Source organism: Globicephala melas, chromosome 6 (genome assembly GCF_963455315.2).
Source record: "Globicephala melas chromosome 6, mGloMel1.2, whole genome shotgun sequence".
Taxonomy (NCBI): domain Eukaryota; kingdom Metazoa; phylum Chordata; class Mammalia; order Artiodactyla; family Delphinidae; genus Globicephala; species Globicephala melas.
In genome coordinates this window covers 81489314-81508180 of record NC_083319.1, presented here as the reverse complement: position 1 = coordinate 81508180, position 18867 = coordinate 81489314, and the positions used below count along the sequence as shown (strand labels likewise).

Here is an 18867-nt window from a genome sequence, read left to right as displayed (position 1 = left end):
TCAGGCAGATAATAGTTTACTTTTAAAAGGGTATGTATATAAGTTGAGTTTGAGAAAGTCTGATCTATACCTATATTTTTTATTTAGATCTATATTTTTATGGAGGTGATTTTTCAATCAGGATGTTTTTCTCTTTCATTCCTTATCAAAAATATGAATAGGTTAGGGCTTCCCTGGTGGCGCAGTGGTTGAGAGTCCGCCTGCCGATGCAGGGGACACGGGTTTGTGCCCTGGTCCAGGAAGATCCCACATGCCGCAGAGCGGCTGGGCCCGTGAGCCATGGCTGCTGAGCCTGCGCGTCTGGAGCCTGTGCTCCGCGACGGGAGAGCCCACAACAGTGAGAGGCCCGTGTACCGCTAAAAAAAAAAAAAAAAAAAGATTACCCTCTCTTTTCTAAGAACATTCATCTCTTATTATTTCTCCTATCTGGAGACCTATATACCCTGCCCATTTCCTCTTTCTGATGACATCATGTAGGCCAAGTGGCTAGGATGGTGCCCAATGTGTAGTAGGAACTAAGTAAGTTGTAACCCTTGTTTTATTTCAGTATAAACTTAGATACTTATGGGAATCAAATGGAAAAGCAAAAGTAAATGAGGCAATTAACATTTATAAAATGCTGCAGTTTCCCAAGTGGAAAGATCCACAGAAGTCAGGAGTTCTAGCCTTTGTATGGGGCATCTCCCTATGAAACCTCTCCCATAGGAGTCTTTGAGACATGTCCACATTTAGTGGCAGAAAATTCATCTTGTATGCCAGACCATTCCAGGGCCACACATTTCTGACTGCCTGGCATTCTTCACCATGTCAATTACAGACGTGATTCCCAGAAAAGTTTACCAGTTGGCCCTGAGAGAATATAGTCTTCCTGTGTCAGCTCTTCAAATATTTGAGGAGAGAAACCATTACAACTTAAGCCGAGTGCACTGAAACATTTCTCAGACTGGAGGGTTTAAAGTCTCAGGTCATAATAGAGGTATTATCCAGAAATGGACATGCTGTTCAAAATATGGTCTGACCACATTAGAATAAAAAGGTTCAGATGTTCTGTGTATATTTTTCTTAACACAACTTGAGGTTACATTTACATCCTGGGCATTCTGATTCTTTTTGTATCAGGAAATAAAGGTGATTTTTTAAAAATAGCTTCCTTTATTAAATGTTTGATTTAAGTGTCTTTATCTTAATTGATTGTTGCATAGAATGAACTATTGCTCTGAGCATTTTATTTCCCCTGTTGCTTAATCATGGAATACACTGAGGCTCTTGGCAAGAATGAGAATATCGGTCTTTTTGATTCTGTTGCTGTCTGAGTCCATTGCTGTGTCATCTTGAGCATCGCCGGCCCTCAGGTACAGCAGTCCTCTCCTTTGTCACCAGGTCATCCCGCTCTTCCTACATGGATGAGGACTGTGACTCTCTGGCCCTCTGTGATCCCATGCAGAGGATAAACTGTGACATTGACAGCCTGCCTGAGAGCTGCTTCGACAGCGGCTTGTCTACCCTGAGAGATTTCAATGAGTATGACTCGGAGGTGGAGTACAAGCACCAGAGGGGATTCCAGAGGTCACACGGCACACAGGAGAGCTCTGGGGGTGATGCTTCAGACACAGACGTAAGCCCCAAAGTCATTTCTCTCCTAGGCCTGATCTTCCATAGAAATACGTATCTCACCCCGTTTGACCTTTATCTGTCATGGGCATTGTTTTAAAGGTTATACATGTGAAACATAGTTGGGAAAATGTTTCTCCCTATCAAGTTAGGGAAAACTCTCACAGATTCCGTTTTGCAGCCACTCTGTTCCATAATAGCATTGACTGTTGATTCAGCAGCATATTTTTCTTCTTTTTATTTCATGATGTATATGTGTAATGAAAGACTTTGGTTTTTAACGGCTGACTTTAAAAAAAAAAAAAAAAAAAAAACAGGTTCCTGATATCAGGGATGAAGAGACGTATGGCTCAGAAGGCGTGGCTTCCATCCTGGACTGGAAGCCGCAGGAGTCTGCTAGTGAAGGCAGTGTCATCAGCTCCTTGAGGAAGCCCATCTCAGCACTTGCACCACAGGTAGGCGGTTTCAGAGACACTTTTATTCATGAACACTGTTCATCTTCATGCCATGTAACTTACTAGGAAGAAAGCTGGCACTACCTTTGTCACTCACTGTGGCTTCCTTCCCCTAGACAGACATGGTGGATGATAACCATAACTCTTCCAGCTCACAGAAGGCTTACAAGATTGTGCTGGCTGGGGACGCTGCAGTAGGAAAGTCAAGTTTGCTCATGAGACTTTGCAAGAATGAATTTCGAGGAAACACAAGTGCCACCCTGGGTACAGTTCCTTTTTCAGTGGATAATGGGAAAATGACCTTCTTTAGGTTGATTTCTATTTTTGTTAGGGATTATATACAGACACACAGATCTCTCTCTTTCTCTCTCTGTATAATATGTATATAGGTAGAGGTGTGTGTGTGTGCACACGCACTTGCACACACACGTGTCCTTCTCTATAGAATAGCCCTCTGTTTTGGCTAAGGCCTAAGTTTGGGAGAGGAAGACTAGCAAAGGACTGAGGTATCTGCTTACCCAGTGAGATCAACCAAAGTTTAGAGCCAGAGATGACAGATTCATTTATTCAGCAAGCATATCCTGAGTCCTGCTGTGAGCCGCATACTGTTATAGGCACTACGGATACACAGTAAACAAAGTCGACTAAATCCCTGGATGAAAAACACATTTTAAAACATGAGATTGGGGAGAGGTGCACTTTTACACAGGGTGCCCAGGGAAAGCCTTTCTGATCAGGTGTCATTTGATGTTGATAAAGTGAACTTACCGATAGCCAGTTTGGCATTAAGGTCAAAATCATAGCCAGGTGTATGTTCCCTCCCCTCCTTCACAACGGAATACATGAGTAATACCTCTCAGAACAAGGAAAAAATAGTGTCCTCATTTCCCAAATTTGCACAGTAATCAGTAAAAGGAATTGAAAGAAGATATGCAAATTATCATTTACTTTTCTTCCTTATCTAAAGAGTTCTTATTTTGATAACCAGAAGCCTTAGAACAGATTACCTTCTTCACAATGGATGTCTTTCTAAATTTATGGTTCTCTGTTACACCTTTCAAGATAACAAAGCTGAAGGTTCACTTCAATTTGATTCATAAAAAGCCTACAATATTTGGTTCAGTTCCTAGAGAGCCTGGCATATATATACATCGTATACATGTACTTATATATATATATATATACACACACACACACATATATACATACACACATGTATATACCTGTATATATACATAGGCACATTTATGTGCATGCACACACACAGATATAACTGAGTCCATCTAATTATGTGGACACATAAAACATAGATTTTCCTTTTGTCCATAGATTAAATCCTTCCCCAAGTCAGCCAGCCTGCAATAAGCATCTGCACGCACTTGTGTGGTCTGACTTATAACTAGTATGGAAGGTCACTGTCCTTGAAGGCCAGGTTCATTCCTCTCCGTCTTGCCAAACTTTGGCTTATTGGCTTTTGTCTCATCCTAAAGAGGGCTTGAAAGTAAATACCAATGGAATTATTTACATCATGTTCTCCATGTTCTCTTATATTCCTTTTCAGGAGTTGATTTTCAAATGAAAACTCTCATTGTAGACGGAGAGCGAACAGTACTGCAGCTCTGGGATACCGCTGGCCAGGAGAGGCAAGTGCTTTCCATAATACTTTGGATTCTGCTGAGTTGCACAGACAAGCCTTGTAGGATACTTGGTGGGTTTTGTACTCATATAATTCTGATCGAGCACGTTAGAATTTCAAGAATGCTTGTTTTTTTCCACATCCTTTCCTCCTTCGCTGATCCATCAGTCGTGTGAAGAGGATCTTTAAGCTTCCTTTGAATTGGTGAGCCACTGATAAAAAGAGAATGCCCTATCCTAAGGAGAAAATTTCGGTGAGGCGGCATTCCTGAACGTGGCAACAGTGTGAGGAGCTGCATAGCTGGGGCACCACAGAAGATGGAGAGGAGGACCTGTCAGTTCCCCGGTTCAAGGGCAGGGACACAGACCATTGATAAATAGCAGACTCGCATCTGGCCACAGACAGTACCCTGTCTTTCTTTCACTGCTGATGGCCAGAGCATCAAGCATAGGTTTTAATCATATCTAACTCTTAGGGAACAGACTGTATCCGATTGTGCACCAAACAAGTATGGGGGTACCTGCCGACCTCTGTAACCAGGCACCATTCAGGGTGTTCAGATTCAACGGTGAACAGGTGGACACAGACACCTGCCCACATGGAGCTCATATTTTCTAGCAGCATTTGAAAGACATGTGTGGTTAACATAGCTATTTAAGATCCTGTAAAATACTGCACTCGGTTTAGGACAGATAGGCTGAGGTGTGCTCTTCCCCTCGTGAGCCCCCAACACCCTGTGTGTGTGTCCTGTGGTGTTCCACATGGTTAGTTCTTCTACCACCTACCCACCAGCCAAAAAATAATTTTTCTCTGATGTGCCTCTCCTTCCATCCTTCACACACACCCTTCTGTGTCCCACAGCTGGGTTCTGGTAGTGTGTTGCTGAGGCTGAAATTTTTAGAAATTACGATCTCAACCTTGTCCTGGCTATGCTCTGGGGTATGTAGACTTTCTTGGGATTATTTGGTGGAGAAAATGATTGGCTTTTCTAAATCACTAGCCCAGATTCTTATTCTGTTACCTTTCACCAGGTCATTCTAGGCCTCGGGGATGACTATTTCACAGTAATAAGTTGCCATTAGATTCTCCTCAATTGGGGCTTGTTTTAAAAGGTGAGGGAAAAAAGTGAGCATAAAGGAGATGAAGAATGAGGCAGCACCAAACTGACTGACTGATTAGAACAATTACGTGCTATTCTCTTTTCCAGATTCAGAAGTATTGCCAAGTCTTATTTCAGAAGAGCAGATGGTGTTTTGCTGCTGTATGACGTTACGTGTGAGAAAAGCTTTCTTAATGTACGAGAATGGGTAGATATGATTGAGGTAAGAATTCAAAACAGAGAACCAAAAAATTACATAGGAGAGCTACAGCCTGTCTCGGGAAATGCTGTTTCTCTTCTTTGTCAAAACGAACTCAATTACAAGCCACTGATCCAGGCTCTCAGGAAGAAGTGGATGTGAGAAGTGGGGTTCCCAATGGCACTTGGCAGTACTGGTCTCCTCCTCAGTAGCTGGGCAAGTTCCCACAGAGCTAAGGACACTACTAAAGTGAGCTTCTGGGGTGGGGAAGGGGGGCGGGGAACTCCTGAGTTTTCTTTTTTTTTTTTTTTTTTTTTTTGCGGTAAGCGGGCCTCTCACTGCTGTGGCCTCTCCTGCTGCGGAGCACAGGCTCCGGACGCCCAGGCTCAGCAGCCATGGCTCACGGGCCCAGCCGCTCCGCGGCACGTGGGATCTTCCCGGACCGGACCGTGTCCCCTGCATCGGCAGGCGGACTCTCAACCACTGCACCACCAGGGAAGCCCTGTCTTCATTTTTAAAGGATGGTTTTTCTGACTCTATAATTATTTGCTGACTTTGTTATACAGCAGAAACTAACACAACATTGTAAAGCAATTATACTCCAATAAAGATGTTAAAAAAAAAAGAATCCATACCTAGACACATCATGGTTGAATTGCTAAAAGTCAAAACAAAGAGAAAATGTTGAGAGCAAGAGAAAAATCACTCATTGTGTACAGAGGAACCACAATACAATAATGACATCAGAAACGAGTCCAAAAGGCAGTGAAGTGGCATAATTTCATTGTTTTTGAGGCTCATTTCTTGATGCTGTATCAGGTGTGGTACCAAAGTGGATGAGCGCCTGGATGTTTTTAGGCACCACGAAGAGTCATTTCTCAGTGAGGGCTGCTGCTTCGCTTGTTTAGGAGCTATAAACCTGTTTTTCTAGTCAGGTTGTCTTCTATTCTCATAGCCTGCTCAGGGGGATGTGTCCTTACTGCCCCCTTCGTTTTACAGATAGGGAAATGGAGGCAGAAACAGGAAGAGACTGCCTGATTTCATGCAGCCGGCGAGTGGCCAGGTGGTGGGAGGGACAGAGTCTCAAACTTAACTCTGCCTCTCACATCTTACATTCTGCCAGCCAGCTCCTCTATGAATGCCGGGACAGACAGTGCAACAGTATGCATATGCTGATTTGGGGAGCATTATCCTGAGAATCTGTTAGTTTGAATGACTGCTCCTTGGCTCTTCACAAGAAAAGTGCTGACATTTAGGGCCTTCTGATTTTGCTTTTGTTGTAAGCCACATAGCAGCAAGTGTGGAACTCTGAGACTCCATTTTTGTCCCATTATAGCTGAGGGAATATTTGTGTGTTTTGTACCTGTGATAATGAAGTTGACTTGTAATCACCACTGTTTGAGTGAAAATTATAGAAAATTATGTGGGCACTACAGCCAAATGTAATTCTGGGGTCGCGCCTCTTGAGTTTGGTATTAGTTTGTATAGTGGCAAGGGTGATGGAGTCAGTTTGGACCACCCCTGGCCCTTACAACATCTTATTTAACCTCTCTGAATTTCAGTGTTCTGATCTGGAAATGGGAGAAGGTTTGGCTCCTTTTAGAGATGTTTTGAGGTTTAAAGATATTGTCTGTACATCATGTGGCATATAAGGGGCATTCAGAAAGGGTAGCTGTTGTCATCATCAACCTCATAACTTGCCCAATGTTTCATGTATGCACAATTTCTTTCTTTTCTTCATGGTAGGATGCAGCCCATAACAGCATTCCTATCATGTTGGTAGGAAACAAGGCTGATCTTCGTGATGCTGCTGAAGCGGAAGGACAAAAATGTGTCCCAGGGTACTTTGGAGAAAAACTGGCCATGGTAAGAGTAAGAGTGGGTCCAAATTGGGAGGGACCTTTCACTTCTGTCTACATTTGCTGAAGAGGCTGTTTGACGAACTCCACTCTGTTTGATAAGTCTTCTGTCCCTATACAGGCAGAACTCCCAGTGGCCCCTATCCGTCCCATGAATGTAAATAATTATTCCAAGAGTTAATCCCTTGTGGAGGTAAAACAATCACATGATCATTTTCCCCCACTGAGTACCAGTGAGAAAGAGGATGCAAAATTATTGTGTCTTCCTCCTCACTCTTCCCCAGTTCCTGGAATCCTTCTCTAGTCCTGGAACCTAGGTAGAGGAAGAAGAATGGGTGTCCTGTTTTGAAAAGATGGGTTTGGTTCCAGAGGGTCACTGTGCCAAGGGGCAGCAGATGGTGCAGTGTGTCATCTGGGTAAAGGGGTGAAGAGAATTGGAAGACTCATTCTTTCCTCGACGATTTGTAGTCAGTTGGAATAGTATAAAATTATTTTTGGCTATGCATTTGTACAAAGGATGGACCTCATTTCTGTCCAGATTATTACTGTGGGCAGTGTTTATTCTCTCATTATTATCATTGGGTCAGAATGCTATGTGGCCCTCTTATGACTTGTCTTACCCAAATAAGGAACCAGATGCTCCTTAGGTCAAATATGAAGTTCTTATCATAACAGTCCGATCTGACATCGCTATCATTGTTGTCTGTCATCAGCTTGAAAGGACTGCTCTATAACACATACATGTGAACTTTAAAAAGAAGTTTCCATTCCACTATTCTAAGTTGGAATTGTTTCTTGTTTTAAATTTTAGAACTGTGAGCCAAATATGATAAACATCAAAACTAGGCAGTGAAATATAGAAGAGATCCATTCAACACATATTTAATTGTATCCACCACGTGAAAAAGCACTTCATTGTGAGCCGAGCAAAGGGTAGAGAACAAAGGAAACCGTCCTTGTCCTCACGTAGTTTACTGTCTGGGGAAGACAGATGTTAAACCCACGAAATCCACATATTCCCCTAGAGAGCTCATAATTCCTGGCCACATGCCAATTTTATTCCCTCCCCCCAGTTTCTCAGATTTCCCAAGGTTTGCTGATTTATTATGCATCTCATGTCCTCCACCCTCCTGCATCCTCAAAGGCCATCTCTATTTCACCCTATAACATCCTGGCTATGAAATTCAGCAGCAGCACTACCCATTTCTACTAGAAATATATTCATTTGGGGTATTTTTTAGATTTTCTATGGATTTGGGGGCTCATGGGTAAAGGTTTCACGGTAGTCTTTCCCCATTGTTTGGTTCTTCCTTCTCTCCCTGCTCCAGAGCACCCATCACATCTTGCCCGTATCCCACACAGGACTGTGTTGCCCACACCCAGCCCCACAGCGCACATAATTCTCCTTTCCTAAAGGAAACTGTCTCCAGCTGTTAGACAAAGACACCCAAAAATAACCTCATCATTTACATCTGCGGCAAGTGCTATGCTGGAAAAATAACAATGCCTCAAGAGGTTTTACAGTAGGAAGACCTAATACCAACTTTTCAGAGTTAGAAAACGCTTAATCTTAACTTCAAGGGAGGATTACCTAAAAATCTAGAAGGTAGGTAAAAGTCAGCCTGGGGAAAGAGTTACTAGGGATACAGGATAACCTAGGTAGTGGTAACAGCAGGTGAAAAGGTCCTGAGGTGGGAGGAAATTTGGAGTGTTGGGGAAATAGAGGGACGGCCAGGGTAACATGAGCACTGTGAGTGAGGGAGAGTGGTGGCAGGTAAAACTGGGAGGTTGGCTGGGGCCACGTACAAGCTAGGCCTTGTCGGCCAGGTAAGCATTCCAACATTGCTTGAGAGGGATGGGAAGCATCGAAAGGTCTGAAGCAGGAGAGTGATATGATCAGTGATTGTATGTATAACCACTGGGAGGTTAAGTAATAGACTAGAAAATGTCCATTGGTTTTAGCAACACAGAGGCTGCTGAATCTTGATAGGAAAAGATGATAGATTGAAGGGGGGGTGGGATGTGTGTTAGCTGCCAGCCAAAAGGAGACATATTTTTGATGGACATTTAATTCCTAAGTGGTTACCTTAAGCTATCATTTTTCTCTCTCTCAAATTATTTGATAGAGAACATTTGGTAGTATGTGTGACACTTAGATATAAGAGCCTTAAACCATGAAATTTTGTATTGTGGGATTTTTTTTTTTTTTGGATGCAAAATAAAAATCTCTGACTAGGAACTGTTCCTGGAATAAGTAGGCTCAAACCTGTTTTTTTTTTTTTAAAGTCTTGAAACTCAATCCAATTTCTAAACTATTAGTTTTAGCATACTCAACAGGGCAATATTTTTATTTTATTTTATTGGTTTTAAAAGCGAACATTCCAGGAAACCTAATCAAAGCCTTCATTTAATGGTATATATATGTTTTTTACAGACCTATGGGGCATTATTTTGTGAAACAAGCGCCAAAGATGGTTCGAATATAGTGGAAGCTGTTCTCCACCTTACTCGGTAAAGTTTTGCCTTATATTTGGAAAACTGGATGTAGGATTGAATTTTCACTTAGCTGTTGTATGTGTCAAATTTCTTGACCATAATGTGAATCTACATGGGAAAACACTCTTGTCTTTCAGTAGTGGCTGGAGAAACATAGTTTTTATAAAAAACTGGTATGCTGCTTGTTCACTGTGAACATTGGCAAAATACCTCTACTGCCAAACAAAGCAGGTGCATCTGAGGTGTCACTGACATTTCTGCAAAATGTGCCCACAAAGCTAATAGTTGACGTGTGTGAATCACTTCTAGGAACCAGACTTTAAACACAGGAGACTATTATGAATATAACTATCTATTATATTATGACATTTTCCAAGGTAAAGGAAAAAGAACTCAACAAAACAAACTGTATATCATGCCAGTTGGAAGCACTTTGTTTACATTATTTAACCCAGGTAATTATTAAGCTAAGGCAATGGTGTTAATAATATATAACATTTTGGGATGTGGATTAGAATGAAAATTGCATCATTGAGGAACTTGGTTTTAACTGTATTTTAATCCTTGCAGTATTCTTAGGAAATAACAATGTTTTCTGCTGGATTTACTTCTTCTGCCTAGTTTTCTGCCACAGATGAAAAAATGATTCTTTGCTGATCTAAAGGGATTCAATACGCCCCCAAAAAAGAAAGAAAAAATATAAAAATGTGCATTAACAAAATCCAGCCAATGATCCTTAATTGCTGACAAAGCAAAAACATAATTTTAGGCAAGTAGAGATTTGTGAGATCATTTGTGAGATTCTGATTTTATAAGAATCTTAACTTTAGTACAGTAAGGGGCTCCGTGCTACCTTAGCTTCAGGCAGGGAGTGCTGAATTGCTGCCTGGGCTGAGCAGGAAAGGATGCTGCAGGCCAGGTCCTCCGCATGGCTGCTGGCTTCTGCCCAGCACATTGGAGGACTGTAGTGTCAGGAAGCTCAAAGTTCAACCTTAAATCTACCCCGAACAGCTGTGGAGTCTTGACTAAGTCCCTGTCTTCCTTTAGGCATCTCTAATCTGTACAATGAGGGAAGGGGCTAAAGAAAATGATCCCTAAGGCCCCTTCTAGTTCTGACAGTCTATGATTCCATATATAATAATAGCTTGGACTCTACTGAATAACATAATCACTATTTAACGCGGAATTGTCTTGTGGGGTCATATTACAGTTAAATGACTCCAAATTGCCCCGGTCACACCCAGAGTGCAGAATCGATCCTCTTTATTGTATCATAAAGATAGGAGAGCCGACGACAGCCTTTTCCCCTGGTGCTCCAGCTGGCATGTTGGGTCAGCCCAGCAGCCTCCCTGTTTACAATGTAGCTTCTTTACTTAAAACACCTGTGTGGGGCTTCCCTGGTGGCGCAGTGGTGGAGAGTACGCCTGCCGATGCAGGGGACACGGGTTTGTGCCCCGGTCCAGGAAGATCCCACATGCCGCGGAGCGGCTGGGCCCGTGAGCCACGGCCGCTGAGCCTGTGCGTCCGGAGCCTGTGCTCTGCAATGGGAGAGGCCACAGCAGTGAGAGGCCTGCGTACCGCAAAAAAAAAAAAAAAAACCTGTGTGCAGGAGCATTCTGATAACAAGGTCACTTCTTGTGAATCACTTATCAAGGAGCTTTTTAAATTGTTGCTATTGCATTATGGGCTGGTTTGAGGCCTCTAGGTTTGTTATGTTAACAATGTGTTAAACAGGAAAATTATAAATAAACCAAACATGTAAAGACTTTAATTTGCTTTATACTGTGTCATCAGATTGCTTGTCAAAATACCCAAGTCTTAAATAAAAATGGTATCGTTTCCGCAAGTGAAATTACCACTTTAAAAAGTTTTACAGCTTTCAGAATGTTATGTATAATAGTAACTCCCCTTCAAACCATGTTATGTCATAAAACTTGAACTAGAACAGTTTATGGGTTTGCACTGTCTGAAACAGTATTTGTTTTTGAAGGAAGGCCATAAATGTTTGGTTAACAACCTGAACTCCTCTGCTTTTTCTTGGAAAACCCTGTCTATCCCAGGAAAAGTTTCTCCTAGAAATGCAGTTTCCCTGTAGGGCTGATAGACATTCATCCCAACCATTGTCCACTGGTAAGTAAATCTGCCATCACTAGAGCCACAGGCTTTAAACATTTTTCAATAGATTCAAGTACAACAGGCATTAAACTTGTCAATGGCCTAAAATTTGAGAAAAACACGAAAAGCTCGGGCTGATGTATCAGTTCAGCGCCATTGCTGAGCCCATTGGGGATAAATCTGTCCATAAGATTGAGTCATTTAAAATGCAGTTGTTAAGTACATGGCAGTTTGGGGTGAGGTAATTTAATTTTCCCAGCCTTAAACCTGTTTTAGATGTTTGGAATTATATCTTCCTGATTTCCTTAAAGTGGGAGATGCTTGCATCTTTGGTAGATTAAAGAAACGGAAGGCCAGGTGAACAATATGGGTACCTATTTTTTCTCCCTTAATATTTGCTTTCAATGTTCAGTAATGTCTGCATTATTATCATTTCTGCTCAGTATGAAAGCCCTGTAGAGATATCAGGTTATGTAAGATAGGCTGTGCAATTTAACATTAGAGAAAAAAAAGAAAACAAAATACATGACCAGGCAGCCATATGATATGTAATTTACAGAGGCCTTTTAGACTTTCCAGAAGGGAGAGATGTGAGTTGTCTTGTGAAGATGCTATGTTTACTAAACCCATTGTACAGATAAGAAAATTGAAAATTAGAATGCTTCATCAGCTTGCTCAAAGTGACACAGTACTAAATGGCAAAATTGGGACTTTTCACTACTCTGAATCTCTGGCTTGCCTTTTAAATGTTGGTAATCTCAGGATTCTATTCTGCACTCTCTTCCTCTTACTCTTTCTCTCTCTGCCTAATGTCTTCCACCACCATGGTTTCTAGAACTGTGTCTAGAAGGTGACTTCTAATTTCTGTATTTTTAACTCCCATCTTTTTTTAAAATTCCACAACTATATTCCCACCCACCAACAAATGAAAATTCCATAGGCATGACTGATCCAACATATCTAAACCCTAATGTGTTCATTTTTCTTTAAAATTGTTCCTTATTCTATACTCCGGTTCTCAGGAAACTACTAACATTATAATTGAAAAAGAGTAACCTAGAGTCAGTCTTGACTCCTTCCTCTTTCTTCATCATCTGCCTCTAGTGGGTTCTGGGGCCCTATTGATTCAGTGACCTCTCTGCAATCTTCCTTCAATCCCTCCCCGCCCCCACCCTGTTCTGCTTCAGGCTTCAAAATTTCCTACCCCGTTTAGTGCAGGAGGGACCTAAGTTTCTGCCTCAGAGTTTCTCCAGCATCAGTTCATCTTCCACCCTGTAATCAGGGTAATCTCTGTAAATAAAAATCCAATTAAGACCTTCTTGCTTGCACCCCACATTGGTGCCCTACCTACAGCATAGAGTCCAGCCTCCTTAGCAAGTGGCTAATGGTCCCCCAGAGCCCAGTTCACCTACCTTTCTATTTGCATCTCTTATCTTGCTTCCCAAATGAATGATAATCTATAGACACAGCAAACTTTGCTTCCGGTCATAGCCAAGTTCTTTTATGCCTCTTTGCCTCTATACATGCTATTCCCTGCACCTGGAATCTCTCTTCCTCATTAAATGACAGTGAATTCCTATCCCACCAAGAGGTCGGCTCCACTGTGCTTGTGTGTTAGCGGCTCTCGGGGACCTGGTAATGATTTATTTAGAAGACATCTGGCTTTCTCTCAAAGCTCACTAGTTGAGAGGGACTTCCCTGGTAGTCCAGTGGTTAATACTCCATACTCCCAATTCCGGGGGCCCAGGTTCGATCCCTGATCAGGGAACTAGATCCCGCATGCCACAACTAAAGATCCTGCATGCTGCAACTAAAAACATCCTGCATGCTGCAACTAAAGATCCCCTATGCCACAAGGAAGATCCCGTGTGCCACAACTAAGACCCGGCACAGCCAAATTTAAAAAAAAAAAAAAAAATTTACAATTAAAAAAAAAGCTCACTGGTTGAGGAGCCCAGAGTTTGGCATAAATCGGACATTTGTTGAATGACCAAATGGTCAAGATTTTGCATTTGGGAGTTTGTATTAGTTTTATATTGTCACTGTAACAGATTCCTACTAGCCTAGTGCTTTAAGCAATAAAAATAATAGTTCTGGAGGTCAGAAGTCTGAACCAAGTCTTACAGGGTGTTATGGGGTTGAACTGTGTATCCTCCTTCTTTTCCTGAGTCTTTATTTCTTATCTGTGAAGGGAAGACATTGATGCTCACCTGTTACCTGTCAGCATGTGTGTGTGTTGTGTGTATTAAATAAGGACTATGTGAAAACATGTAACATAGCATTTATTAACTAGTCTCCAGCAAGAACCAGTTACCCTTTTGTTTCCTACTCACAGTGCAGTGGTTTTCAAAGGTTAGCACATATCAGCTCCTTTTGGGGCTGTGCTGACCAGTTTAGTAGCCACTAGCCACCTGAAGTGTGGCTAATCCAAGCTGAGATGTGCTGGATGTATTAAATAAATACTGGGTTTTGAAGACAGTATAAAAATTGTATTCAGACTATACTACAAAGTTACAGTAATCAAGACAGTATGGTACTGGCACAAAAACAGAAATATAGATCAATGGAACAGGATAGAAAGCCCAGAGATAAACCCATGCACATATGGTCACCTTATCTTTGATAAAGGAGGCAGGAATGTACAGTGGAGAAAGGACAGCCTCTTCAATAAGTGGTGCTGGGAAAACTGGACAGGTACATCTAAAAGTATGAGATTAGATCACTCCCTAACACCATACACAAAAATAAGCTCAAAATGGATTAAAGACCTAAATGTAAGGCCAGAAACTATCAAACTCTTAGAGGAAAACATAGGCAGGACACTCTGTGACATAAATCACAGCAAGATCCTTTTTGACCCACCTCCTAGAGAAATGGAAATAAAAACAAACCTAATGAAACTTCAAAGCTTTTGCACAGCAAAGGAAGCCATAAACAAGACCAAAAGACAACCCTCAGAATGGGAGAAAATATTTGCAAATGAAGCAACTGACAAAGGATTAATCTCCAAAATTTATAAGCAGCTCATGCAGCTTAATAACAAAAAAACAAACAATCCAATCCAAAAATGGGCAGAAGACCTAAATAGACATTTCTCCAAAGAAGATATACAGACTGCCAACAAACACATGAAAGAATGCTCAACATCACTAATCATTAGAGAAACGCAAATCAAAACTACAATGAGATATCATCTCACACCAGTCAGAGTGGCCATCATCAAAAAATCTAGAAACAATAAATGCTGGAGAGGGTGTGGAGAAAAGGGAACCCTCTTGCACTGTTGGTGGGAATGTGAATTGGTACAGCCACTGTGGAGAACAGTATGGAGGTTCCTTAAAAAACTACAAATAGAACTACCATATGACCCAGCAATCCCACTACTGGGCCTATACCCTGAGAAAATCATAATTCAAAGAGTCATGTACCAAAATGTTCATTGCAGCTCTATTTACAATAGCCCGGAGATGGAAACAACCTAAGTGCCCATCATTGGATGAATGGATAAAGAAGATGTGGCACATATATACAATGGAATATTACTCAGCCATAAAAAGAAACGAAATTGAGCTATTTGTAATGAGGTGGATAGACCTAGAGTCTGTCATACAGAGTGAAGTAAGTCACAAAGAGAGAGACAAATACCGTATGCTAACACATATATATGGAATTTAAGAAAAAAAATGTCATGAAGAACCTAGGGGTAAGATAGGAATAAAGACACAGACCTACTAGAGAATGGACTTGAGGATGTGGGGAGGGGGAAGGGTAAGCTGTGACAAAGCGAGAGAGAGGCATGGACATATATACACTACCAAACGTAAGGTAGATAGCTAGTGGAAAGCAGCCGCATAGCACAGGGGGATCAGCTCGGTGCTTTGTGACCGCCTGGAGGGGTGGGATAGGGAGGATGGGAGGGAGGGAGACGCAAGAGGGAAGAGATATGGGAACATATGTATATATATAACTGATTCATTTTGTTGTAAAGCAGAAACTAACACACCATTGTAAAGCAATTATACTCCAATAAAGATGTTTAAAAAAATTGTAAAATAGCTCATTAATATTTTTATTGGTAGCATGCTAAAATGATATTTTTGTAGTACTGAGTTAAATAATATATGTTAATAAAATTAATTTCACCTATTTCTCTTTACATTTTTTACTGTGGCTGCTAAAGAATTTTAAATTACATACGTGAATTACATTCTATTTCTATTGAACAGCGTTGCTGTGCTGGGAATATGCCAATTCCCAGGATCTACTGCTTTGTAACAAGCCACCCAAAATGTAGTCGCCTAGAACAAGACCACTTTTTATTTTTTGAAATTACCAGAAGTGACTGGATCTCACTGGAGGGTCCGTGACTGCTCTCCCTCGGGCGTCTCATGCATTTGCGGTCGTGGACACTGCTGTGGCTCGGTCTGATGTCTGCGGCCAGGGGGCTCCTCCCTGTGGCATCTCAGTCCCCTGGACCTCTCTGCTGCCCTCTCTCCAGTGAGGAACACTGGGCTTCGTAAATGGCAGCTCAAAATGGTCAGGCCTTATTAATGCCTGGCTTGGTAGTTTTAGCACACCATTTCCTCGCCATTCTATTGGTCTGAGCAGTCACAGAGCCGGTGCTGACCATGGGGGAGTGACACAAGCTTCACCACTTAATGGGGGGCACCAGACACTGACAGCGGAGGCAGAACTCTTGGGGGTTGTCTTGGGGACAAGCTGTCACACTCTCCTTACTCACAGAGTTTGCCATTCAGCTTGTCTAAGGTGGGACTTCAGGATGTGTGTATTTCACAAGCATCCCCAGGGATAGGAGACTTCCCTAGGGGGCTTTCATAAGATCATGGAGATCTTTGGTCCAGTGTTGCCTCTAGCAGTTATTTCTAAAAGAAATTTAGGAAGAGGCAAAAGGAAGACATTTTTTCTGGATTTTAACCATCTGTTGTTATCTCCACGATCTTGTATAATTACAGAATGGTTATAAAGTCAATGTTAATGTTAAGCCTTAGCTGGGGGTGGGAGCCAGGTTCCAGAGTCCTAAGGAGTGACCTGTGCGTGTGCAGACTATAAGCCATGCAAAACCACAGGAGAGAGCAAGAATAGTCTGTGTGTGTGCATGTGAGTGTGTGCACATGTGTATAGGCACCTGGGCGTGTGTGTGTGTGTGTGTGTATGTGTGCACGCGCGCGCATGCATGAGTGTGTGGCCTGGTACTGAGAATGTGAGCACTGGAGCCCACCTGTGTGGCCACTTCTCCAGCTGTGTAACCTAAGGGAAATTTCTTAACTTTTTTTTGCCTTTTTTTCCTCACATAAAATGGGGCACAACAAAATCATATAGTTGTTGTGAGGATTAAATAGGTCAACACCTACAAAGCACTTAGAACACTGTCTGGATGGCACACAGCAAGTGCTCAGCAGTGCTCTTTTATTTCCAGAGAGTTGTTTATGGTTCAGTTTTATACCTCAGTAATCTCCTTTCTCTCTGTGTCTCTCTCTCTCCCTCCAGGGAAGTGAAAAAAAGAACTGATGAGCATGACAGCAAATCCATTACCAATCTGAGTGGGACCAGTTCCAAAAAGTCAACCCAGATGAAGAATTGTTGCAATGGTTAAATCCAAAAGATCCTTGGCCCATGAAGCCTTCATTCCCAGAGTACTGAATGTCCGTGACTTATCTGCTTCCTACATGGAGTGGACGTCCTACAGGCCCTGTCGTATGGAGAGTTACAGTGTGGGAAATCTGAACTGTGCTCTCAGGTCCCTCCAGAACCTCGGCTCTTTTTTGCTATGTTTCAATGAGTGATTTGGGCCCCCTGGTTAAATATACCTGTCTTATCCTTACAAAGTCTTAATAGATAGTGTGTAAATGTTTTTAAAGGGGTTAAAAAAAAAAAAAAGCACATGCTCAGATCAGAGCTATAGAAGAAATTCACTGACGTAATTAGGTTCATGTGGTAAATAACCTATGACATTTACTTCCAATATTCAATACTAGCAAACTAATAAAAGGGGGTTACCATCCTAGCTTTGCTGTAAACTAGCCTTGTGGTCTCAGACGTGTTGCCAACCCACATTACATCCATTTCCTCATCTGTAAACAAGCAGCTTATAGCCTTTCAGGCCTAGGCCCTCTCAGCTCTGTAGCTCTTTTAAGGAGTGAGAAGGAGAGCATGATGGCCCACAGTTAATAAGGACTCTGCTTGTCTGTACTTTTAATTTTTATTTTTTTATTTATTTTTTTGCCATACGCGGGCCTCTCACTGTTGTGGCCTCTCCCCTTGCGGAGCACAGGCTCCGGACGCGCAGGCTCAGCGGCCATGGCTCACTGGCCCAGCCGCTCCATGGCATGTGGGATCTTCCCGGACCGGGGCACAAATCCGCGTCCCCTGCATCGGCCGGCGGACTCTCAACCACTGCGCCACCAGGGAAGCCCTGTCTGTACTTTTAAAATATTGGGGTATTAATTTTTCTCACTTCTTGTACAAGAACAGAATTTGAGGAAAAATGGTAATGTTTTAAGCTCCAGTGGAGACAGAAAAATCTATTTTTTATATATAAAGAAAGAAAACAAAATAAGTGTTTTGGGGGACAAAAATAGTTTGTATATAAAAGAGGGTATTTTTTAATCTCAGAATACTTATAAAGTCAATGGTTTGAATTCACTGTTAAAAATTCTAATGAAAAAATATAAAGCGACATGCAACTAAAAATACAATGCCCAGGAAAGTTGTCACACTTCACTTAAAAAAAAAAACACCAGCAAGAGACTGCCAGGGGCTGGTAAAAGGGAGGAATTGAGAGTGACTACTAATGGGCTATGGTTGCTTTGCGGGATGATGAGAATGTTCTGGAATTATATTGTGGTAATGTTGCACAACTTGGTGAATATACTAAACCCCACTAAACTGTATACTTTAAATGGTGAATTTTATGGTATGTGAATTATATCTCATTCAAAAAATACACTAGTATTGATTTAACATTTTGCTGAATGAAAATATGCATGCTCAAACCTCCCCATGGTTTACCCATGGTTTAAGAGTATAATCTCCAGAAAAACGCAAATCCCCTAACTCCCTGGTTGCCAGCATTCTCCTCCTTAAATAATGAACAGTGAAAGAAATGTTACATGTAGTTTCGGAAAATCACCTCTTTTGAAGAGGAATTGTGGTTAGGGTACAGGTAACTCAGAGTCCTTTGTTTCAGGTGATTAGGGACTCATCCTCACCAACAGCCTGATAGGTTTTGCCCTCCTAGAAGCCGTACTGCCTCCCAGACTTCCCCACTGAAATGTCTCCAAAAGCCAAAGGAGTCAGTACCTGACCCCAGGGTGGGTCAGCAAGGCATGCTCTGTGGTTTTGGTTTTCAGTGGCCTGAACCAGCTAAGTTATTCCCA

General features: G+C 41.9%; 1 protein-coding gene and 1 long non-coding RNA gene across 3 annotated transcripts in view; one reads left to right on the top strand and one right to left on the bottom strand.

Moving 5' to 3' along the window:
- The window catches only part of RASEF (RAS and EF-hand domain containing), a 70868-nt gene extending 53495 nt beyond the window's left edge, over nt 1–17373 (top strand). Inside the window, exons 10-17 of the mRNA XM_030832769.3 lie at nt 1381–1615; nt 1929–2066; nt 2183–2330; nt 3628–3709; nt 4910–5024; nt 6747–6866; nt 9294–9370; nt 16979–17373. Of these exons, the coding sequence (XP_030688629.1) occupies nt 1381–1615; nt 1929–2066; nt 2183–2330; nt 3628–3709; nt 4910–5024; nt 6747–6866; nt 9294–9370; nt 16979–17084 (1021 nt within the window). The 3' untranslated portion in view covers nt 17085–17373. The remainder of the gene's footprint in view (nt 1–1380; nt 1616–1928; nt 2067–2182; nt 2331–3627; nt 3710–4909; nt 5025–6746; nt 6867–9293; nt 9371–16978) is intronic.
- LOC138842728 (uncharacterized) overlaps nt 1–18867 on the bottom strand; it is a 64228-nt gene that overhangs the window by 26115 nt on the left and 19246 nt on the right. The window lies entirely within an intron of this gene.